Source organism: Salminus brasiliensis, chromosome 24, assembly GCF_030463535.1.
Source record: "Salminus brasiliensis chromosome 24, fSalBra1.hap2, whole genome shotgun sequence".
NCBI classification, from domain to species: Eukaryota; Metazoa; Chordata; class Actinopteri; order Characiformes; family Bryconidae; genus Salminus; species Salminus brasiliensis.
In genome coordinates this window covers 23,467,232-23,492,231 of record NC_132901.1, presented here as the reverse complement: position 1 = coordinate 23,492,231, position 25,000 = coordinate 23,467,232, and the positions used below count along the sequence as shown (strand labels likewise).

The window sequence follows — 25,000 nt, the reverse complement described above, 5'->3', positions numbered from 1 at the left end:
TGTCTCCAGTCAGTCACAGCATCAACTAGCTAGGGAGCAAAATGGACAGTAGTCCGTTCTGATGACTGGGTTGTCTTCAATCCTGTCCACTCTAGGCTTATCCAGATGGCAGCAGTAAAGACAAACGCAGGCAGGCCATCGCTCAAGCTCTGACTGGAGAGGTCAGCGTGGTCCCACCTTCTCGCCTCATGGCTCTGCTCGGACAGGTGGGTCCTTCCTTCGTCAGTAAGGCAAGGCGAGATTGTTTATAAAGTACATTTCATACACAGATTATTTAAAGTGCTTTACATTAACCCATAAAACCCAACACTTCAGTTTACATTACTCCTATAATTAACATCATCTTCACTGGCCGTTAATTTGAACCTTGTGGGACTCCTTTAAAATATGCAAAATCATTTACCAAATCATTTAAAATAGTTGCATTAGAGTTTATAAGGAAAAACAAATCTAGGGTTTGATGGGTTACAATAGAAACATATAAATGACAAATAAATAAGACAATATTACACAACATTAAGAATATTTATATAAATACATGTATATCTCAATACTTATATAATTGTAATAGGTCTGAGTTTTCTTCAAGGATGTTCTAGTATTTGCCAGCATAAATCCACTCCTCAATTGTTTACAGTCTTCCTGCCACTGAAAAGCACTGTCATAGCTTGATGCTGCCACCACCATGTTTCACAGTAGGGATGGTATTAGTCAGGAGATGTGCAGTGCTGTTTTTTCCTCAGACGTAGTGCTCACTGTTCTGCCCAATGTGTTAAATTTTCATCTCACCTGACCAGAGAATATTTTTCCACATTTCCAAACTCCAAGCTGGATTCTGTATATGCCATAAGTTTTTTATTTTTTAAAAGGAAATATTAAAAATAACTAATAAATAAGAATGTAAGAATGTTAGTAAGGCCAATCTGGCCAAAGATACAGAGCACCATCCTTTAAAAAAGCTTCACCTGCAAAAGTCTTTGTTCCCTCAGCCACATCAGCTCAAGAAGCAGAACATCTGTACAGAAACACTGGAACTCTAAAGAACCTTTTTTCTGCACAGGGTCGTATATGTGAGGGCGCTCTCTACAGGTTACAAGAGACCAAAGCACTCAGGCAGTTTGGATCGCTAGCAGTGTTGGTAAGTGGACCTGGAACGAACCTCATGATGATTTCTCTGCATGTTAGCATTCTGCTGTACTTCTGAACATCTGTTACTGGTATATTTACTACTACAACCTACATAACAGAAGCTTTCCATTGTTCTTTGCCTAGTTCCTGCTTCCCTGCCCATCTGTGCCAGTCCCTACTCTCTTCCCTTGTGGCTGTAAAACCACTATAGGACATATTGCACAGTGTCCTGCCTTGTAGTTCCACCTGATCCTCTATTTTCACCACCTTCTTTTTTGTCCCTTTCCCGTTTTTCCCCCATTCCTTTGCTCCACATTCCTCCAGTCTCTAAAATGGCAGCAGCACCAGGGTCTCCTGCCCCCTGGCATGTCAATAGACCTATTCCGCGGCAAAGCCATGATGAAGGACCTGGAAGAGGAACGCTTCCCCACCCAGCTCAGTCGCCTCATTAAGGTACGCAACCCTTCACAGTAATACATGCCCTCGTCATTTACAGTTGGCTGGGGAAGCTCTAGCAAAGAAGAAATCACTGAGATTAGTGGCAAAGGCAGCATCCTAGGACAGAGTCAGTGACATCTTCAGTAAAATCCAGTTTACTGCCAAATATTTGACTTTGGAGATTGCATGGATTTGTACTAAATGGCCTTACTTCCTCAGGATTTGAAGAGTAAAGCCTACAGACAGTTTGGCATAGCTATTTCTAACCCCATGCTCAAGGCCAGAGAGCTTAGCAGAGCAGCTAATGCCCATCTGCGTAATGAGCCAGTAGCCATCTTGAGTCCAGATATTCTGTATGCATAGGGTGAAGAAGACTGACTGGTTGGCAGACTCACGTTCTCGCGCACACACACATACACACACATATCTATAATTGCTTTAGAAGCCTGAGGCTTCCTGTTGCATCTTCGCCGGCCCATCCAGCTCATGCTGGCACACTGCACACTGTCTGATTGATACCACCGGGGTGAAGTGTCTGACTCGGGGTGACAATAACTCAGTCCATCTGTCTCTCACTTGCCCATACACCATCTAGCCCCTCACAAAGAAGACGGACGCTGAGCGCTTAGCGTTGTGCTTCTACGTGGGTGTATGGAAATGCTTTCGTTATGGTGGACGGTGTTTATGCAGATGACTGCATTGCTGCGTTGCCCACACACCGTGGAGCATTGTGATGAGCAGGATTAGTGATTAGTTTGGTAAATAGCGCTGGAGAGAAGCTATTTTAACGTTAAGTACAGCACTCGTGTGGAGTGGTGGTTCTTCAGTTAACAGACTGGGATGCTGCATATTGTAGTGTGGACTATTACAGCATCTTTAAAGGGGTAATGCTCTACATTCCCTGTGTTTCCCTTAGCTTAATGATGGCAAAGAAAGCATGTATTTTATTTTGTATGCTTTTCTTGGGAAAAAATGCTAAAATTTGATGTTACAAGCCTATTTACCACCCTGTTATTTTGCCCCAGGAGTCCTAAATACTGTAACAAAAGCACTAGTGCTAAAGCAGATGCAAACAGTGCTGTCAAACAGTCCTCTCACCATGTCCCCTCAGCTCGATGTGCTGTTAGCAAGCTGAAGAGATTGTAGCCGGTTAGCTTTTTTAGCCTAGGCCACACACACTCGCTTCCCCAGATTTGACTTTCTTGAGTCTTACCAGTAAAAAACAAACAAACAGTGCTTTCCCTTCTGATGTGTTTAGCTCCAGTTTGGATGTATATGTGCATCAGCCCACAATTCCCATATTGACGCATCCCTGCTACCTAGCATACTTGCTATCTGTACTACATGCTAGACAGCCTTTTCAGACTTTCAGCTTTTCAGTTTTGTCACTGTCCTCTGAACACACAGTGCTTTATTCTGTCTCTAGAATGAAAAACAGCACTGCTGTAATCTGTAGAAGAGAGGCCCTGCAATAATGAAGGAGCACTATCGAAGCAAAACTGCCAGGTTTAGCAAAGTTACTTACATAAGATTGCTAGCAAAAGGTTATTCCTTTACTGCATTAAGGCCTACTTAGTTACTACATATCTGGAAATATCTTAAATATCTAAAATTCCTGTTTTTCTTAACTAAGGAAACTATTCAAGTGGTCAATTTACTGAACAAATGAATGGGCTACACTTCTGAGGGCTGAGTGGGCAGTCGTATGAACATGTGGTTGTGGCTGTGACACAATATTTGGACTATTTTTTGGACTTAATTGTATTTTTATTTTAACATTTTAACAATGTTTACATGACATTCTAATAAAATAAAAAAGCAAGGATAATTGGTATTGAATTTTTTTTTAATTGTTTATCCAAATTTCTCCCCAATTTAGCTGAGTCAATTAACTCACCCACTTACTAGAACTCACCCCATCACTTACAATTCTCTGGACATTAGGAGGGTGAGGACAAGCACATGAAGTCAGCCACCACCTCCTTTCAAACTGCCGCCAGTGCAGCATCACTAGGCAGCCAACACGCTCAGAGGAAAGCGCCGGATCCCCAACACTGCCCCACATCAGCTGACAGACGCCTTTGTCGGCCAGCATCACAAATAGGAGTGATGAGGGGAGAGAGTACCATCTACTTACCCAGAAATAGAGCGGCAAATTGAGCTCTCTCAGGCTCCAGCTGATGGCTGCTGGGGTGCCAGCGTGACCTGGGATTTGAACCCTTGCTTCACAGACCGTGAGAAGTGTCTTTTCTATTGTGTCTTCATTTATGTTACAGTTTGGTCCAAAGTCCCACGTGGAGTGTGCGCGGTTCTCCCCAGACGGCCAGTACCTGATCACAGGGTCCGTCGATGGCTTCATCGAGGTTTGGGATTTCACCACGGGCAAAATCTGCAAGGTGTGTCTGCAGTGTAAAAAAGACATTTACTCAAACATTTCTATGTAGTAAACGACTGAGCGCAGGCTGCCTATGCCCAGCCTAACAACACAACCTCAAGCATGCTCTCATATTCTCATTGTATTGTCTGTAGGCTAATTTTCACCAACCTTGGAAGTGGAGTCAGGTGCTCAGGTATTGAAATAGAGCGAATGTTAAATAGGCCAGGATCTCCTTCACACACTACCAAGAAGTGTCTCTCGGGCATTTAAGTCAAAAGGCAAATTATAAAAGGGAGTGAATTTAAAGGCCTGTTTGTGGGGTCCTTAACCTTAAACAAAATAAATTTCATATTACTTAATTGTGGTTACTGATCATTTCTAGTAATTACTAAATAACAGTTTACAGCAGTTGCTCAATAATTCATAATAATTTTAATGCATAGTTAAAAATAAATAAAAGTAGGGTTAATGACTAATGAATCCTAAATTAAAGCTCAAAAATAAGTTTTAAATTTAAAATGAAAAAAAAGTTAAATAGCTGTTAAATAGCTACTGTATATTAGTTAAATTAGCATATATGAAAGAAAAAACGCAGTCATTTCCAGTCAAAATGGCCATTAGGTTCTTTATCAGATATAAGATACTCACTTGCATAAGATAGATAGATAGATAGATAGATTACTTTATTTATCCCACGGGGAAAGTCAGTTTTTACAGCAGCAAAATCAAACAAGAGAGCAGCATAATAAAGGCACTTTATAAGAAAGGGGAGCATTGGTTTCCAGAACTGGAGTTCAAACATGTTGAAAAGATACAGAGAAATTGGAAACCCTTACAAATGTCCATACCCAGAGCAGCCTTCCAATGCCTAGGCCGCAGCTGAGGTAGGCCGCGTTTCTCCGCTAAGCCATAGAAGACTGTTCCAAAGTAAAGGACCCTTGGTATACAGCCCAGAAATACAGGCTACGTTTGGAGCGATTTGGAGGATGCAACTGATTATAATGGTTATAATGAACTTCTGTGAAGAAATGAAAGAGCACACACGTTCTAATAAAGGACTATCTTATCTTATCTTATATCTTATACTATCTTATCTTATCTTATCTTCCCCACTGCAATTGTAAGAGGCGGGACCTTTCAGGTGATGTCACCACCCAGACTGGTTAGCCTGTATCATTTGTGTGACCAGTAGGCTTCTCATAGTACAGTCCTACCGGGGACCTGCTCTACCTCGGTTGCAGCCGTGGCTTTGGAACGCAGCTCTAGATAAACTCTTAAGCACTTATAGCATTTAACACCATCCAGCTCCAGGTCTGAAAACATCCACAGGTGTTTCTGTACATGCTTTCAGTGTAAGAAGGCGACACAGGTGGCAAATTCAGGTCCGGAAAACACAACCATTCCCTGGATCAGGCCTGGGTAGCTCTAGAAAGCAGAACTTTCTGCAGCTGCTCCTAGTGAGCATTTGTACCTCCTGGACCTGATTTTAGTCGTGGAAGACAGCTCAACGCTGTGGGTCTGAATAGAGACATACAGAGCTTCAAAAAACTTCAAAACAGAAGGTTTGCTCAAATCAAACAGCTGAAGCTGCTGATATTCTCAAAACAAGAGTCCAGACCTCAGCATCGCGTTTGGGAAGACTTCTGAACTTTGGAGATGAGGACCGTTGTTCGTTTCGTTTTTCCTCCCCAATGATGATAATAAAAACACATACATATGCAAGGACTAATCCATACTAGAAACTACCACCACATTTCAGAAAGTTAGAGCGTCTCAGGCCGGTGCTTGGGCCTGAAAAACACGTTTCCACATTTAGTGCTGCCTAATTTTCTCTGGAGTGAGCATGCTTACCGTTGAACTCTCTGAGGTGTAGAAATATGGGTCACCTCAACGCTCTGTGACGTCCGTTCCACACACGTCCACGCTTGCTGCCGGCCCAAAATAACGCTGTCCGACTTCCATTGGTGCTGTAGAGCTTACAGTAGATTGCTGCTGTTTTTCCACAGAGGTGCATTACATTCTTTATATGTTATGTACAATACAGTACATATAAAGACCTGTACAGGTCGTAGTGTACGGCAGTGTACAGTCTCAATGACCACACTGGTGTTAACCCTGTACGGTCTCTCACCCAGAGTCCATCTAAAGTAAAAGGTTAGAGATGAACCGATCAGCCTTTTCGGGGACATTCCCTATCGCAGATCACCTTTCAGTATGATCAGTCAATCACTGATACCAAACAAAGGCGGGGCTGGGTGCCACATTAACCTTTCCATGCATTACTTGGTAATGCATCATTTTGCAGGGCTTCTGTAAGGTCCTGTGCAGGATCTTTTAAGATGAAATGTGCTTTACGTTTTGGATTCAATCAAATTTAAAACGCAACCAAACAGGGCTGCTTATGTAGCGCTAAAACTTCACTTTGGATGCGATTCCTTCAGCTTTCTGACTGTTGCTACTGCGCACTGTTAAAGGTATACGATCCTTGAGGAACATTTGGAGGTTCTTCTATTTGAAACTATGGAGAAACCTCTTAAAGTGTTTTGAGGAACCTTTAAGAAAAGGTTTTTAGACAAAAAAAAGGACCTGAAGAGGTTCCCAACTAACCAGCTAGCTGGAGCGCTAGTTACTATTGCATATGACCGTACAGATACTGGTAGTGTTTCCAGTTTTTTTCACTATTCTTAAGAGAAGGAGTCTTCCCTACAGGAGTCTTAAACAGGCACAGTCTGGCGGTGATTGATTGGTGCATGTGTTCCTGTCTCTGGTGTGTGTAGGATCTAAAGTACCAGAATCAGGATAACTTCATGATGATGGAGGAGGCTGTGCTGTGTCTGGCAGTGAGTACTGACACAGAGATGGTGGCCTCCGGAGCCCAGGACGGCAATATCCAGGTACATCCAGAACACGTAGAGAAGTCTAGGCTGAAGGGAGTAAAGACTACTCTACCTGCTAAATGAAATGCATGGACTACATATGTAATGCATGTACATATGTAAATATGCTATGGTTAGATTAGATTTGGTTTCATTTGGATTTTGATTTCCCTTTTTGCAGTGTTGTAGTAGCAATGACCTGGTCATTGAAACAGCCCTGATGCAATCATTGGAAGCTTTTTGTTAAAAGGCCAAGGTAGAATAAGTTGCTAATGAAATACAGCTAATATTAAAGACTGGGCTTGAGCCATGGTTTAATTATATATTTATATAAAAAGCTACAGAGCTTTGGGTTTCCAAGCCTATTTTAAATTCATATTCCCATATATATATATATATATATATATACACACAGTGTAAAATAAGAGGGGACCAATAAAGAGATTATTAAGGCTCCCATAAAGGAGCAGTAGTACTGCAGCAGGAACCCGAAACATAGATCATTCAGGCTCATACGGCATCTTAAAACCTCTCAGTAAGTGAAGGGTGACCATTACTGAGGTAGCAAAGCTTCAAGCCCGCTGAGTCTGTCGCACGCCAACCATCAATCAAACGTTAATACTCTGAGGAGTTCAATAAAGTTGGCTTTAATACGCTGTAAAGTGCAGCGAATCTCAACGCCAGCACTGCGATAGTCGGGGCTGGAAGCTGAACTGCTTGTAAGAGCTGAGGCACCCGTCTCTGAGGGACAGAAGTGTCTGCAGGGCACCTGTAATTAATGCTGCTATTGAGCGAATTCATTATTTAAGCAGTTTAATCACGCAGCATCTAATTATTATGGTGGCCTAGCTTCTTCTGCCAGAGTTAAAGCACCTGACGGTGTGCAGAGCAGACTTTACACCTAGCCTGCTTCTCAGTACTGTTTTTAACATGCCCTCGCCTACTTCCACTCACCCGTGTTACACAAGCAGGCAATCGCAGTACACAGCTCTAGTCCTTCATCAGCGCTCAGTTTCTGACCACAGAGCTATTTATGACTCGTCTGAGTGGTAGACTGCCACTCTCAACACAGCAGGAACGCTTGCATGTGTAAAAACCTCATATACTTTTACTGTGGTCAGTGTGGTCAGAAACTGAGTTTAGGGTAAATGGGGTAGAGGGTGGCTGACCAATTATGCATGACAAACTGCTGGGTCTCTCTGTCTGTGACCGTACACCTGTATAGCATTCCTATAGAAAATGATAGAATAAAGAATAGAATAAAGGGACCGCTGAGTGGATGTGCAAGAAAACCCTTTCTGATTTCTGATATGATGTCTTACTCTCCCCAGATATGGAGAATCCATAACGGCCAGTGCCTGCGCAGGTTTGAACGGGCCCACAGCAAGGCAGTGACCTGCATCAGCTTCAGCAAGGACAACAGTCAGCTACTGAGCGCCTCCTTTGACCAAACCATCAGGTTCAAACACACTCCTGCACTTTCCTCATTTATTCTTTCCCTTCGTTGTTTTGTTTGATCAAAATGGCTCTCAGAGATACCAACAATCTGGATCTGACTAAAAACAAATGTTCAAAATGGCTTCAGGTCCTCTGGCAAGCACTAACACACAATCAGCACTCGACTCGCTCATGCACCCCAGACTTCGAGATTCAAGACGACTCAGACTTGACTCAACTCAGACCCAGAGACTCAAGACTTCACTTGTGCCCTTCGACACAATCGAGACATGACTAGGACTCAAAACCCCAAGAATCAAGACAACTTGGGCTCATACCCCAGATTCTTAGAATTGCAGCCTAGAGCCTTGAGACTTGGACTTGCATGTCAAAGACTCAAGACCTGACTCAGACTTGCACCACAGACACCAGAGCCTAGAACTTGGAGAACACCCTCACCCTCAGGAGAGACTCAAGACTTCATTAGGATTCAAAACCCAGAGACTAGAGATATGACCCACACTTGTGCCCTTAGACACAATCAAGACTCGATTAAGACACAAACCAACTCACACCCTTGACTCAGACTTGCACCAGACAGTAAAGCCTCGACTTAAACTCACACCCCAAAACCTCAAAATTCAGAAGACTCGGACACAAAGAGACTTGCATGCAATTCTTTCTGCAGTTTGCTCTTGGTTGCAAGGTTTTATCTAGATGTGTTCAAGCAGCAGAATCACTAAACCATGTGCGGCAGCGTCACCAGGGCAGGGCCAGGGTTGTTTTCACAGTAGATAAATAAAACCCAAAATGATTGACAGACATAGCGGTTGATCTTTTAAGAAAGGCTATATATAGTGCCATAAAATATTATCAGTGGCTTTTAACAATTCAGCTGTTTTCAGAGAACTGCGTGCGACAGATTCCTCTTCATTGAAGCATTCAGATTGGTCTTGGGTTATGGTTATGGTCGCAATCCAGCCGTTTCTTTGCTGAACATCCCTTGAAGAACGCTATTTTTAAGAGTGTAGCAAGTCTCAAACCTTCATCAGTTGACTCTCTTCATCTGTTGATAGCTCTCCCCAAGCAGCGTCTGGAGGCAGCCGTTAAGGCCACGGATGCAAGGCGGATGCAAAAAGGGGAGGAGGGGGAGGAGTCTAAAGGAACCAGTCCCTCAGCGCTCAGCATCATTAGGAAGATTTTGAGCACATGTTTGCACCCAGTGTCTCCTACTACTCTCTCTCTCTCTTCCTCTCTAAGCGCCCAGACTGCGGCAGTTTCTGCAGTGTCAGTGCTAGGCTCATGGTGGGGCTCTGTGTGTGTGTGTGTGTGGGGGGCGGAAGCAAGTGTGAGTCTCCACGTGAGCAGAGAGAGTGAGGAAGAGGGGGGCGGCAAAGCAAGATCAAGTGAGAGCAGATAATATGTTTCTATTCCTATCTTGGACGCCCAGGAAGGGGCGGCAGGAGAGGCTGACGGATGCAGATGTTTCGCTAGGCCGATTCCTTAGAGAGAGAGAGAGAGAGAGAGAGAGAGAGAGAGAGAAAAGGAAGAAATGACGAGGCGGTGCTGCGACTGGCTTCTTATTGACTAAGACTCCTCGTGATGGGACACGTGAAAGCCAGACAGGCGTCACGTCTGATGTATAGGCTTTGTTTATTTCTGGAGGTTTCGTACTGTGGCGTCTTTGTCTTCTGCTACTGGATGGTGGCAGTTGAATGGTGCCTTTATGATGTCTTGGGGCTGCAGAAAAGGGGAGAAAGCTTGAATATTAGCCTCATTAGTTTAGTATTTAACACTCTTCGGAAGGAGCGATGCCATCGAAGAACCACTTATGGTGGAGAAGAACCGTTTTTACATCAAGTGCAGGTTCTGTAGACCCTTTTAATGGTTCTTCACATACTCCCATCAAACATGTTACAAACATGGTTCTTGATGGAACCAAATGTGGTTCTTCTATGGCATCACTCCAAGAACCTTCTAAAGCACTTTTGAGTACACTGTTTGTTGACGGTGAGGTCACGAAAACTAACTAATTTTCCATATGCACACCTTTTCAGCAGTTTCAATAGCAGTTTAGCCCCGTCCACTCAGTCATAAATAGTGTTTCAGCTCAGTCTCTGACTGCTTTTGAATGAGACACAACACAGGGCAGCTAATCTGAATAGAGATCTTTTACAAACGTTGTATGTCCAAATGTTTGTGGACACTCCCATTGCAAATGTACACACACAGCTTTGGCTGCTACAGTACTGCCAGTAAATAAACCTATTGGCTTCATGCTGTGGTCTAGAGGGGTATAAAGCCTGCCAGCATTGAGCTGTGGAGCAGTGGAACTGTGTTCTCTGGAATGACGGATGGTGCTCCATCTAATACTTTTGGGATGAGTTGAGGACTTGGGGATGAGGTGGGATGGTAATCATTCAGAATTCTGACCTCACAGACCTCACAAACACTCTGAATGCAATCTCACAATCTCAAATTCTCACAGCAATGCTCCAATAATCATAGATTTTTTTGGACAGTAGAGACAGTTACTCCAACCAAAGCAGGATAAATGTTTTCAAAATCCTTGATTTTAAAATATAACTATATATAAGCAGGTGTCCCAATACTTTTGTCCACATAGTGTATAGAAGTCTTAAAAGGCAGAAGCCTGTTTAGCTGTACAGATCTTTTATAACCACTGTTTATAAACTCACCAGAATTCACGGACTGAAGTCAGGGAAGATGCTGAAGGAGTTCAGAGGCCATGTGTCCTGCATAAACGACGCCATCTTCTCCCACAACGGCCACTATGTCATCAGCGCTTCAGCGGACGGCACTGTCAAAGTAAATCCACACTTGATTTGTGTATCTGCCCAGACTGGCTAGCTCAGCATGCTGCCTCTGTTGTGCCATATGCATCGCTGGCTCGCCGCTCTAAACACCAGGTCTCCTCCTCAGGTCTGGAATGCGAAGACGACAGACTGCACAAACACCATCAAGACGCCAGACGTCCCCGAAGGAGCAGACATCACAGTCAACAACGTCGTTCTGGTGCCCAGGAACCCGGAGCACTTTGTGGTGTGCAACAGGACCAGCACAGTGGTCGTCATGAACATCCATGGTCAGGTAATGATCAAGCAGTGGATGTGGCTCATTCATGGAGGTTCTTACATACAGGTGCTTACAAGCTTTCGTTCCATCTTTACAAAGCATCATTTGATGGCACTCGTGAACTCTTCTCCTTAACAAATAAAGGAAACCATCTAAAAAAGGCTTTCCAAATAGATTAACAACTATTTATCCAGTCTGATTGGGACAAAATTAAATGGACATTGGATCCTGGGCTAGTTTACTCTTTCACAAGTGCTACTCGATCGACCGTATCAGTGTTTTCCTACAACCTCCACTGAAAAAACATACAACAGGTCGAATTACCTGCAGCTTTTCATGGTAGTTTTATCATTTTAGCCCAAACTCAAATCAAATCTCTATGATTTTTTAAAGCAGTTATTATTTTATTATTACTTTGGAAGTCTCTCTCAAACATTTAACGTCGCCTCTACAGAAGTGAAGCCTTACCTTATATTCACATACACACAGCATCAACATTTTGCTTGCCGTGATAACACGATCATGACCAACTCAAACTTTTGGGGGTTGTAGAAAATATAACCCACTAGAAACTCGCTAGTCTCACGTTAAACTGCTGACTGGATGCAGGGATTTCAGAACCTGTCCACACAAATCCAGAGATTTCCCTCCTGTCATTCCTGTCCACACAGAGATAACGCTCTGTGCATGCTAGCCCTGTATGAGGTATTAGTACCTCACTGAGAAATCAAAACACCATGAAGAAAGAAGAAACACTACTCCCTATGTATTGTGCCATGAAGGTCATGGCACACTGAAATGATGGGTTCCCAATCTAAACAGAGCATAATTTCTATATCTGTAATAGAACAGTATTTGTTCATATGTGGAAAAAGTGTGATGACTTATGTAGTTCCCTATATAGGGAGTAAGGAAGTATTTGAGATTCAGCCAGAGATCATATTTTTAAAAAGCACTATTTTCAGTGACCAAAAAATAATGTTTTCAAGTGGACAGGAGGCCAAAACCGACCGTTTTCTTGTCAAAAATATTCGGATGTGTGTTTACGAGGCCTGAGCACTGAGGATACAAAGTAATTTAATCTGAATAGGTCTAATGTCAAATTATTTAAGCCCAAAGAAAATATTGAACAAGCTTGACTTTTGGGCTTTGGTGAACTGAGAAGCTCAGGAGGGGTTTGTTAAATTGGTCCAAAATTCCAAAATATGAAGAACCGTGTTACTCTAGGGCCACTTTTGGGAAATCCACCCATTTGGACGCTTAACATACATTACCACCATGGTGTTAAAACACAACCCCGATCTTGTGCTTGCATGCCAACTTGCCGGTATATCCCCTAGACGGTCGTCTCTCCCACTTGTTTCTTTGCTCGCTGGCTGGCTGACTCATTCGCTCTCTGAGCCCACTTCCTCCTCCTCCTCAATCTTTCACTCCATCTGCTCCTTTGCTCTTTCTCTCTTCCTCTGTTCCTCCCTCTCATTATTTCTTTCTCTCTATCTCTTTCTTCTCGCTCTGAAAGGTGCTGAGGAGTTTCAGCACGGGCGTGCGGGAGGGGGGAGACTTCGTTTGCTGCACGTTGTCTCCTCGTGGAGAGTGGATCTACTGCGTGGGAGAAGACTATGTGCTTTACTCGTTCAGCACCATCACCGGCAAGCTGGAGAGAACCCTCACGGTAATGGTTCTTCCACACATACATAGAGAGAGGACAGTCTATGGGACAGCATAAGGTCCCCAATCTTATCTGTGAAGGGCGTGGCTGTAGGTGTTCATTCAAACCAAGCATGAGCTCACCTCACAGAACGTCACTAGAAAGGGGTCCACACATATAGGTCTGAAAACAGTTGTTTGACTCAATAGTGATAATAGTGGAACATGTGTTAGTGCTACAGAGCACCAGTTTTTGCATTTAGTGTGTACTCCTAAAAATGAAGGTTCTTTCAATGGTTCTTTGAGCGATGCCATAGAAGAACCACGTTTGTAAGGGAGGTGTGTGAAATGTGAACTTCTTAAAGGCCTAAAGAACTTTTACTTGATGCAAAGGTTCTTTACAAACTTACAGGTTCTTCACAATCACACTCTATCTATAATATACTTATACTATACTCTATACTCTATCTCTATTAGAAAAGCCCTATCAGGACAGAATTAGTTGTAGATGGGGAAGAATAATGCAATTTCATTACAGGACGTCTGTATAACTTGGAAAACGGGATAGGAAATTTTGGCACAAATTACTGAGATGGGAATATCTACTCACACATGATACACGATAACCAGTCTTATAACCCACTTATCATAATAATGAAATGACTTATTAATAATGAAATGAAACTAGCAGATATCAGTAGCCACGTATCTAAGGCTGTCTGAAGCGCCTCAGTCTTCTGGATTTGACTGAGATTTGCCACAGACTTAAACGCCCTGAAGTATCGAATAGTAGAGTACTATGGTCACCTTATTGACTTGTGTTAGTAATGTCTAAACTTAGAGGTATCTTTGAACTATTAGTCTATTCTAACTAGCTGAGGTTTTTCTTGGGTAAATAGTAAAGCACTTTTGTAAGTCGTTCTGGAGAAGAGTGTCTGCTAAATGCCTTAAATGTAAATGTAAATGTAAGTATCCATGCCATGCCACCTTGACTGCCACCATACTTGAGAAAAGCCATGAAAAAACATCATTTTCCACAGCATGCAACAGCATATGTACCCACATGTCAATCCTCACAGGATTAATAACATTTTTGCGGCTGGGTTTTACAGAAGGCAAAAGGTGCCGGAATCCGTTCTGATGCTGGAGCGCACTTTTTTGTAAAGATGGCTGACATGGCGCATTCAGACAGGACTAAAATAATAATTCTGGTAATAGTTACATTACCCCACCTCCCCATGTAAAGATAATCCCGTCCGAAGCCCAATTGAGGGTTTAAAGGTGGTTTCTTCTACGGCATCACTCCATAGAACCATCTAAAGCACCTTTATTTTCATTAGAAGTGTAGTGCAACACACTGTGCTTTCCCCATGGTAGACTAGGCTTCGATTCCCTGGCATGGGGAGCTCACCACACTAAACCAATAGGAGTCAAAACCAATAGGAGGCAAAACCCCTAAATTCACATGAATCAAATGTTAGAGCTTTAGATAAGAGTGTCAGCGAAATGCCATAAATGTAGATGTAATGGTTTTAAAAAGTGCTAGATGGAACCATCTACATAATGTTTAACCATTGTGGAAAAGCCTTATCAGAATTGGCTGAAAAAGGGATCTTAAGGGATCTTAGGCTTTAGGGCCGTTTCCATGTCTGGAACATCTTTCCATACACAATATATCATCACAGCATTAAGTAGAAAGATTACAATGGAAGATAGCGAAGATTTTATCACTTATCTCCATCGATCTTTTTTCTTTCTTTCTTTCATTGTGGCTCCGAGCATCAGTTCAGTTGCCCTGCAACACTGTTTTGCATCAAAGCAGGCCGCTAATTATGCAAATCCACCTCCACAGGTACACGAGAAAGATGTAATTGGCATAACCCATCACCCCCACCAGAACCTCATTGCCACCTACAGTGAAGACGGCCTGCTGAAGCTGTGGAAACCCTGAAGGCCTTCCACTCGGCAGCACACGCTAACTGAACAACATCGTCTACGTTTGTGTAGTGGTTCTGATTCTGTGGTACTTCTGTACATACAGGTCTCTGGAGTTATGCACTAGTATTTAGCCTGACATCTGAAAGTCTTCCATTCGGCAACGACAAAGGTCAAATTAATCTGCACCTAGTCTGCATTCCATATCCTGCGAGTCACCCAAAGGTGTCTGGTTGCTGTGGAATTCAACTACGTGGAGGAACACTCGTCTACATTTCTGAGGTTTAGCAGTCGGGCTTTAGTCTAGCTCTGCAAGTTCCACTCAGACAACACATCCAAAACCTGAGGCCCTGGACCAAATGCACCAGACCAAGAAATGAGATCAAAGAAAGCCCAATATCTCCATGTGATTTTGGCTTTATAAAGCCAGCTCCCCTCTGCATGAACATAGTGACATATTCTTCGTGAAAGGATCTGTAGTGTCGTCTATGTCAGTATATGCATGCCAGTCGTAGCCATATGAAACTACATATACTGGTTTTTCTTCCTGACCGTGTCTCGATTAGACATAGCGTTAGTGCACCAATCACACGGCGATTGTGTTCAAGTGAAGACATGCCCAGAGTGTACAAGCCTGGAACTGGCTGGGGAACTTGTTCCACCAGTAAGAACACGTAGCTTCCCAGTACGGAACAAATCGAAATCCTTAGAAGAGTCAGTCAGGAGAAGGTCAGGAGAAGCTTTCCCGAGACTGGAGCCGGTATTAGAGGTACTAGGTGGACACTGAAGTGGCCACATGGTGAAATGTTCTGATTTCAGTCTCATTTGTGTGAAGGATTGGTGTGTTTTAACACTTGACCCCACACTTGCATGCAACATAACCTTGTTTATGCAACAATGGAAATATGCTGTATGTGTGTAATGTATGTGTTAGGAGTAAGAATTTTGGTATTTATAGCACAGGCACCATCAACGACGGATGCTGTTCTCATTTATGTTAATGGACAGTGGGGTTAAGGCGATTTTACTATGTAAATTCATTAAGTGGTATTTAAGTATTGGAAAACGAAGTGACTTCATGCCTCGAGTAGTTTTATCCGGGATAAAACAAACAAATTCACTGCATGCATTGTGAGGAATCGCCAGCACACTGAATTTCCAATGGCATCTACATTTTGAAACTGTGGCAAAAAGTATTTTGCATTTCCAGTGCATCTAGGATCTGTGGTGGCTTGTAAAAATACAGGCCACTGAGACCAGGTTCAGTCTCAGGTTGCCAGAGTTTCTTTGCCATACGCGTGTGGTTCAATAAAGGCTTACTGTTCCTACTCATTTGTTGTATTTTTCTGCCTTGACAATTACCTGGAAACTATAAAACTTGGGCTGATTCTGTGATTGAGTACAATACATGCAGTCCACCACATATTTATAATACGAGTAAGGATGTCCTAATCTGATCCAGTGACTTGGGGGTCAGAAATTATCCAGGCATTTTTAAAGAATTGGGTATCGGCTGTTAAGGTTCCTATACACTTCAGATTTTTAAGTTTGCTGTAGCAGAGAGCCATCTGGCATCCTCAAGACGCCATTAATAGACATGATTCTCAGCTACTGCAGATGAACTACCCGGAGTTCATCTGTGGCATTATTTCAGTGAGTAAAACCAAACAGGGCTTTATTTGAACTGCTAAGTGTGATGATGTTACCAGTTAGCAGCTAAAATAAAAGATAAAGTTGCTTCTAATGCTAACTCTCGAGTTCCACCTTAAATAGTGCTGCAGTTACAGTGTGTACATTTCAACAGCAGAGCAGAACTGCTGCGTTATTTAAGGTGCAGTGAAAACTTTAGCTTAGCGTTAGCTCAGAGCATCGCTGTAAACGAGACACATCCTCAGCAAACGGTTACAGAGCAGCAGGTAAAGAGTGAGCTTAGTTAATCTGTCAGAAGAGGAGGATTTAAACTCGTCACTCTTACAGAAAACGTTGCTGTTGCTTTTGTCCGCGCTGCTAAAAACCACAAAGATATTTAACTTCATTATCTCCATGTGGGAAGATCGAACATTAGAGATGCTGTTCTACCAGCAAGAGAACCACGCTCCTTTCTTGGGTTCCAGCTCTGAGCGCATTCAGAACCGAGGAGGAGGCTAATGCAGTCTGATCACTTGGTGTGTGAGAATGAGCAAAGTTGTAAAGGAGCTGGGAGCTGAATTAGGTCAGGTAGCAAACAAAGTAAATCAGATTAGAATTTAGTCTGATTTTAGAAACAGTGATTTTACTACTGTTTACCATTATATATTACCCAAGTTGTGGGAATGCATTATCTATAGGAACATAAAGATTGGAATGGGCCAAAAGTCAGCATTAGGAGACTCAATCAGGCTGTAAAAACCTGAATATGAAGTTTAAAGACTCAAAACCATTATATGCAGAGAAAGATTTAATTTATAAATTAAAAAGTACAAATGCTTACATTATTGGTCCTAATAAAACTGATCCTAACATAGCACTCAAGAAACAAAGACCACAATTTTCACAGATTCAGAAAAGTACACATAAAAGCTAGTAAGGTTTTAAATATTAAGAGTTTTTTTGCAAGTTATGATTCAAAAACGTTTTTGCATCCTTCGCTGCAAACCCAAATTTGAGGGCAGGGTGTGATTGCCTCTTTACATATTCTCTTTAAGGCCTGACAGGTAAAGAATTCAGTGACGTAACATTTGGCTGACAAAGAAGAACTGATCTGTACAGATAAGATGGACTGAAAAATGTGCTACTCTGAAAGGCAAAGGTATTTTTGTCTCTCAGTTCTGCATACGTTTGCTATGATCTCGTACAAAACAAACAAACAAAAAAAAAAAGAGGTCAGAATCCACACTGACGAGAGAGACTGAGGATCATTCATAAGTAGTAAATCTTTTGGCAACATCAGCATTGCAGGAAAAAGGCTGTTAATAAATTAATAAAACTGACCTTTTAAATTAATAGAAGGTCAGTCAACTTAGAATTATTGTGCAAATGCTGCTACACATAGAAAAACCTGACATTTCACAGAACTAAAATAAAAAAAAGGAGCTATTAGTTCATAGTCGTATTTAAATCTTTCAAAATACTGACAACTAAAAGGTCCCTCACCAAAAGGCAAGGGTGTGAAGCGTTGACTGCAAACAGCAGCACTCTAGAAAAAAAGGCTTTTCTGATGTACTTCTGACATGTTGAAAAAAATGACAAAAATATAATAATAATAATAATAATAATAATCTGTCCCATAGTCCTGTCTATTTCTTTGCACACCTTAAAAGATTCTTTTCTGAGAGAATCCACAGTTTTTTCTCTGGTTTGGTGTGAAAAGCTCTCTTCAAAAGAAGCTACCCTTAATCAGAACTGTTTGTAGCGGTGGTGAATGAAACCAGGCTAAAAGCTACATTACAGTTTTAAAGTTTTGACCGGATTAGGCAGATTGCTGCTGTCCAATAAAAAACATGTATCTCCATTTTTGACCAATAGAAATGCTCTAAATTACTTGAAATAAACACTTAGTTTACATCGACTTCCATTTAAAATTAAGAACATTTTCCCCATGTTTTCCATTGGACAGCGACAAATGCCCGATATATTGTTTTATGACAATATTCAGACAAACTTTTAATATGGCGGAGCAGTGAGCGAAGTGTGTCGCACGTAAAAATAGTCCAGAAATAGTTTTTTCCAGAATTACCATAATTTTACCATCATCAGCATTACATATAAAACTTAAGACCTCCACATGTTCATTGGTCTTTTTGAAGTAAAACATTATTCTCTTTCATATTATTTCATTGGTTCCTTTCACCACCGCTGGAAAGCAATCAGAGTCGGTTCCCCTACAATGAAGCATTTCACACCAAACTCCTTCAGAAGACATTTTAAATGTAAGACTGTTCTCAGACATTTGTGGAAAATCTTTGCACTCTCCAAAATAGCACAACTCACCAGTCATCACAGTATCATTTTAAAAAAGGTAGAGCGGCACGCTGTAGAGCACATAGTGCCCACAAAAGCAGCAAAAACAGAACAGTGCTTTTGAAGCTCATGTCATCACATAAATGGCTTTGTGCTTTCACTTCTGGCAGCTGCAGAGCGATCTTCCACAGATGTCTGAACACAGCAAGTTTCCAGAAACTGCATCCTGCACACAGCTTGCAGATCTTCTTAACATGTGCCTTACTTTAAAGCTCTGGATTGTACATGAGTGCACAATACCTAAATCTTAATAAACAGGTCCCATAAGAGGAGGAGGCTTTTCAGGAGAAACGTTCCATACGTTTTATATACCCTTTTCTCATTCAGGACTCAAGCATGTCTCATTGGGTGTACAGGGGGACAAGAAGAAGGTGGGAGAGAGGCTGTTTAAATAAAGCAATGGAAGCCCTATGAGGTTTGACACTGTACCCCTCCACCTGGATGAAAGTCCTCCTCCTCCTCCTCAATGTAGTGGTAATAGCGGCGTTGATGTGTGAGGTCACAGTCCTCGAGGTCAGCGTAAATATAGAGGTCGTCGTCCATGCTGTCAGACTCGTTTTTCTCCCGCGTGTCGGGGAAATACTGCTCCAGCTGCTTCAGTTTGTTTATCGGGAGGAAGTTTGCCTCAGGGAAGACAACCTGGGGTGATCAGAGTTGATCAGATCAGTGTATTTTTACAGCGTTTCAAGGATTAGTTTTTGTATTTTATCTTTATTATTTTTCCATAAAATTGTTATCCTATAAATATCACAACAATAAAAACATTACAACAACTTACAGTCCACGGTCACACCTGGCATTAAATTGCTTATATGTGATCCGTTCATAAGCGGTCAGCACAAAAAACAGGTGTGAGCAAGATACAGTGCCTATTGAGGACACTTTGTAATCTGATCACTGAAGCACTGCCTGCATAAGACACGTCACTGCCCCAGCCAGAAAATATGTAAATCACTGCCCACTGTTAGCTAGCGAGTTAGCTGAGCACGCTACAATAACAAAGTAACTTATGGATAAACACAATTCTAGTGGCAAGCCAAACTAGGTGCTTCGTCTCGATTCATTAATTATTCATGTGTGCCATGCCCCTCCTCCAGCGGAAATCACGTGAGAAATCCGTTCACAATGCCAGGTGTGATTGGATCACCCGAGCCGCACGCTAATGCCAGGTGTGAACAGGGCCATGGTTTGCATTAGCTGTACTCACATTGAAGTGGATGATGAGTCTGCCTTTTTCGAATGGCCGACGGTGCATAGGCATCCCCTCATTCAGTACACACTTCTTATCCCCGGGTTTGATTAACTCGCCTGCTCGAGAGAAGGGGAGAAAAATGTCAATAGAAGATCTTGGTGTCGGAATATGCAAACCAAAGCAAAAAGTGGGGTTCAACACGGACTGCAGAATCAGCCCAACGGCCTATTTTTTTGGCAAGGCAAAATCAGGGCTAAATACAGTATTGCCTTACAATGACAACCTGCAATTCTATTGCTACTGTATGCATGCTGTTGAATAATTACTCCCAGCAACTGCAAGGTGATTCAGGTCCAATGGGTGGTCTGATTAAGGGAACCAATATGTAGTACAGGTACAGCTTTTGTAGTGCTATATACTTAATAACAGCCCTGAACCTGGATGGAAAGCATGCTTACTTTACTGCAGATACATTAATGACTACCTGGATGAGAAGTAATGAGGAGAGTTCTGTTGTCCAGTGTCTTGACAGGTTTCTGGAAGCCACACAATGACTCCACGAGCTGTAGTTCCATGGTCATAGTCAGGTCCTCCTCTTGTCTGTGCACAAATGTGAAATAGGTTGAAAGAATATTATAACATATACAGCAAATACTAAATATCACTTAAAATACCCATAGATCGTCTATTGTACTTTTTGGACAGCGGGACAGTGGTAACACCATGTGAAAAAACACCTTATATGGTTTCACCCTAAGCTTACCTCGTGAACACAGAATGTGCCCTCTGATCTAAGACAATAATGATGTCTCCAGGTTCTAGTCCAGGTTCCTGGTCCCCTTCCCCGTGGAAAACGATCTTCTGCCCATCTTTCATGCCTGTTAAACAAAACATCACCTGCCTTAATTAGAGACAGCTTGCTCCTCATTAAGCACATGCCTGTTACTTGTGTTTATCATACCTACATATGCCATACATACAACTACAGTAGGGCTCACACTAGGGGTAGACATTATGGTACGTTATTGCTATTGCAATGAGTTTTAATACTGTGATGCAAAATATGATTTTCTGAGTATTTTCTAGATATAGTCACCACTTAAAGAACACTGGCAAACTGCATGTGTCATCACAGAGTATAATTACTATTATTACATATGATATATTTCAACATGAATTAGTTTAACTAGGTGTAGCAAAACATACAATATCCAACAGCAGTAGCCAATATATAGAGATTCATACAGTGTTTTGTGAGGCATCATGATATGGCAATAAGAAACATTACACTGTCCAGACAAGGCACAGCTCACCCCTCACCTTTATCAATGTGCACTTCCAGGATCTTTTTTTGCCGCAGGATTTTGCGTCCAGCGCAAGCTTTGCAGCGGTCACGGTGGCTTAGGCGCTGGCCTTGGCCCTGGCAGCCACCACAAATGGTGGAGATCTGCTGGACCATACCAGGAACTAACTGATGCAGCCTCACCTGCACCCCAGTGCCCCGACATGATGGACACACCTCCACGGCTCCTTTGCGACCCCCACGCCCTAAATGGTACACCATGTGTTAATGGCAGAGCATATGAAATATCTGCATGAGTGTGTCATGCTGTATGTGCATATACACACATACATTTTGGCACAGTGCAAAACTAAGATGGCAAGTAAGATGGCAAATCATTAGTTATCAAAATTACAGTTCACTGTAATTAGTAGTAACTGTAGTTAATGACAGTGGTGCTGAAAATGTGAAAATCAATGTTTTAATGCGCATCTTTTTGACATAATTAGCTTTTTTATTGCATGACTTTAGTTTTTAGGTCTCTAAATTGCTTTAGTTCAAACGCTTTTGCTCATTATCACTATGTAACTGCTCCATGCAGTCAAATGTTACTCACTCCAGAATGGTCGGCTTCATTCAACGCTACAGTTATAAAAAACAACTGGGGCTCCAGCAGAGTCTGGCTCGTTGTGAAATAGATTTTTAAAAGCTTCCAAAGACCCAAGGCATTGAAGTATGAGAAAACCTAAAATTAGCATGAACAAAAAGGTGGTTTGTACACTGGGCAAAGTTGCGAAATTTTCATATAGCAGCACTCACCTAAGAGAAAACACAGGTGCTGTTCTAGACAACGGAGAGCCAGAATCCAGGCAAAACCACCAGAATAGTTGTCTATTCATGTTTAATGCTGGTTTGTACCCAGTGCATCCACAGTAGGTATGAGCCAGCTTTTATTAGGCATTGGTAGGAAACTATTTTGTGAATTTGATGTTCTTGTAGCCCCTAAATGTACTCACAGACACACTGATAAAAGGGAATTCTGCACTGCTGACTGTTCTGCTGAAGCTCTTGTTGTTGCACTTAATATTGACCTTTATTTACGGTTTGTCAAAAAAAATGCTCAGTTTGACTTTGAGGAAAATTAATCAAATAATTGACATATTAATAGATAAAAAATATAGTTGTTAGTGGCAGCCCTACCTCGGCCTCTCACTTCCACAAAAACAATGTTCTGATTTTAGTTATTTTGCAACCCGAGTTATTTTTAAACCATCTGCTACCTTCACATCTCTCGCAGATGACATTTTTCTGAACAGCCAGTTTCCTGGTGGCTCCATTGTAAAGCTCCTCCAAAGACACTGTCAGCTGGTGCACCACGTTCTTCCCTGTGAAAAGAAAATCATATGTTATATTAACATAAAACGTGTCATTAACTGCTCAGTCTGCAATTACAATACAGTTCACTCCTGACTCACAGCAGTGTTTCCAAAGCTAGTGATTCCAAGGTCTGCAGTGACCCCTATGGGTCAAAACCACAAATGACACCAAACCCTTTGTTATGCTTCACCTATAAGATTTTGCTTTCCTTTTAAATGCATTGTGTTACTTCCTATTAATTTACCTTTAGATGAACAAAACTACATAACCTACAGTAGATCAGTAGATTATTCATGTTATAAATAATAAATACCACAGTTAAGGAAATAATAAATAGCATATACGCATAACGCCATTAAAATCATATCAGTATCACCAGATATCTGCTTCAGACAGATATAGTACATGCAAAAACATTCTGTTTTGGCCCAGAATTCACAAATCCAAGCATCCCCACAAATACAATCGTGGTAAAACCTGTATTAATATATGTTAGGCTTCCCTGTATGTTCTTGAATGCGTTAAACACCCTTTTAAATATGACTGCTATAGGGGAAACTCCACCAACCAGCTCCTTCAACGACAATTTGGCGAACATCTGCATGAAACGAAAATCCCATAGCCAATCACAGCTATTCATCTACAAACAGACCTCTCTTAGCTATTAATATTTGCAAAACGTTTAACCTAATATAACATGAGGCACAAAGTGACTTGCACAAAATTAGAAATGAAACTACATTTGTTTTTCACTCCCTCAGCTCCATATGTGCTAATCTCGGTTTCCATCACCCCACCATCCGGCACTACTTTCATCAAGGCTTCAATACTAACATCTGCATAAAGAGCGACTCTGGTGGGACTCGAACCCACAACCTTTGAATCACATCTCAAGTGCTTGACTAGAAGTCCAATGCGCTATCCATTGCGCCACAGAGCCACCTGCTGACTCCCACTAGGAAACACAGCCCTGAAATCCATCAAGAAACCTCTGGTCATCAACAAAACATGAGGTACCTCTCCTCTCCCGGTGCATGCGGCTCCCTCCGCCAAAGAACATGTCAAAAATGTCCATGGGGGAGCCGAAACCACCCCCGGCACTTCCATTGCCGCCTTCTTTGATGGCCTTCTCGCCTCCACGATCATACACCTCTCTCTTTTTTGCATCTGACAGCACCTCATAGGCTTGGGAGATCTGTTTAAACTGTAGAGAGAAGAACAGCAGACACACATGCTCGGCTCATTTCAATAGGACAGATACGTTCATCACAGCCTTCTAATCACAGCTTGATCGAATCTAAATATGAAAAGACGAGTATTTACAAGTTTCTTAACTTTAAACTTATATAGCTAAAATATCAGCTGACAAGCAGAACAGACAAGTCCCTCACCTTCTCCCCTTCTGTTGGATTCTTATCTGGGTGGTATTTCAGGGCCAGCTTGCGATAGGCTTTCTTCAGCTCATCCTGGCTGGCGTTGGGTTTTACGCCCAGCAGGTCATAGAAACCTGTTTCTTTCACCATGCTGACCACCAAGCAGATTCAACTGTGGAAAGAAAGACTTACTTAGTTAGCTAGTTAACAAACTCAGCTGTATAACCCAGCCATTACACAGAAGATCTAGCTACAGACAAGCCTGAGAGATGTCCCAACACCTTCTCCAATATCTAGTATTGCTTAACCTACCTTACAGACCACAGGCTTTTATGTAGCCTAGCTATTCCACTGTTTCTTGGTCAAATATCTATAGCTAGCTAACTACACACCCTTTATATTACACTGTCAGTTGATTTTGAACCACAAGACCCTGAAGGAAGCCCCTATATTATCAAACAGTAAAGGAATTAGCTACCAACATTAGCTAGCTAGCTAGCTATTGCTACCTAGCTAGCTAGCTGGCTGGCTACCTTCCCTGGCTATTTACTCCGTAAATATTATAAAAGTAAATCCAAGACTCAAGCCAGATCGTGTCCAACTTCAGTGAGCTACTTAATGACCTCTTGTCACATGATAGTTATAGCTACCTAGCTACGTTTGCCGGCTGGCTAGCTAGGTAGCTAGCTAACGTTTCCACGCCTGGAGACATAGCGATAGCAAGTTCAGTCCAGGTCCAGAGAGTAGGAATCCACCCCACATTTGCCTTCCAGCCGCCGGAACGGCTCCGCTTCGCTGCAGCAGCGCCGGCCACGCAGCTCGGCAAAACCAGGTCGCTGGATT

The 25,000-nt window shown here is 42.2% G+C and overlaps 2 protein-coding genes and 1 non-coding gene across 3 annotated transcripts in view; 1 reads left to right on the top strand and 2 right to left on the bottom strand.

Moving 5' to 3' along the window:
* The window catches only part of smu1b (SMU1 DNA replication regulator and spliceosomal factor b), a 19,137-nt gene extending 2,894 nt beyond the window's left edge, over positions 1–16,243 (top strand). The window contains exons 4-13 of the mRNA XM_072669933.1: positions 96–206; positions 1,061–1,138; positions 1,453–1,581; positions 3,843–3,962; positions 6,721–6,837; positions 8,151–8,278; positions 10,959–11,085; positions 11,200–11,367; positions 12,872–13,024; positions 14,852–16,243. Of these exons, the coding sequence (XP_072526034.1) occupies positions 96–206; positions 1,061–1,138; positions 1,453–1,581; positions 3,843–3,962; positions 6,721–6,837; positions 8,151–8,278; positions 10,959–11,085; positions 11,200–11,367; positions 12,872–13,024; positions 14,852–14,950 (1,230 nt within the window). The 3' untranslated portion in view covers positions 14,951–16,243. The remainder of the gene's footprint in view (positions 1–95; positions 207–1,060; positions 1,139–1,452; positions 1,582–3,842; positions 3,963–6,720; positions 6,838–8,150; positions 8,279–10,958; positions 11,086–11,199; positions 11,368–12,871; positions 13,025–14,851) is intronic.
* A 1,110-nt stretch (positions 16,244–17,353) lies between these two features.
* dnaja1 (DnaJ heat shock protein family (Hsp40) member A1) lies at positions 17,354–24,323 on the bottom strand. Its single transcript, XM_072670418.1, has 8 exons — positions 24,176–24,323; positions 23,802–23,988; positions 22,688–22,792; positions 21,446–21,673; positions 20,889–21,003; positions 20,610–20,725; positions 20,141–20,241; positions 17,354–19,572 (listed from the first exon to the last, which is right to left on the bottom strand). Exons 1-8 carry the CDS (start codon positions 24,305–24,307, stop codon positions 19,342–19,344), a joined length of 1,215 nt encoding a protein of 404 aa, XP_072526519.1. The 5' UTR covers positions 24,308–24,323; the 3' UTR covers positions 17,354–19,341.
* On the bottom strand, positions 23,633–23,724 carry trnar-ucu (transfer RNA arginine (anticodon UCU)). The gene is given in 2 exon segments: positions 23,633–23,668; positions 23,688–23,724. It is a non-coding gene; the product is annotated as a tRNA-Arg (tRNA).
* Positions 24,324–25,000: the final 677 nt, after the last annotated feature.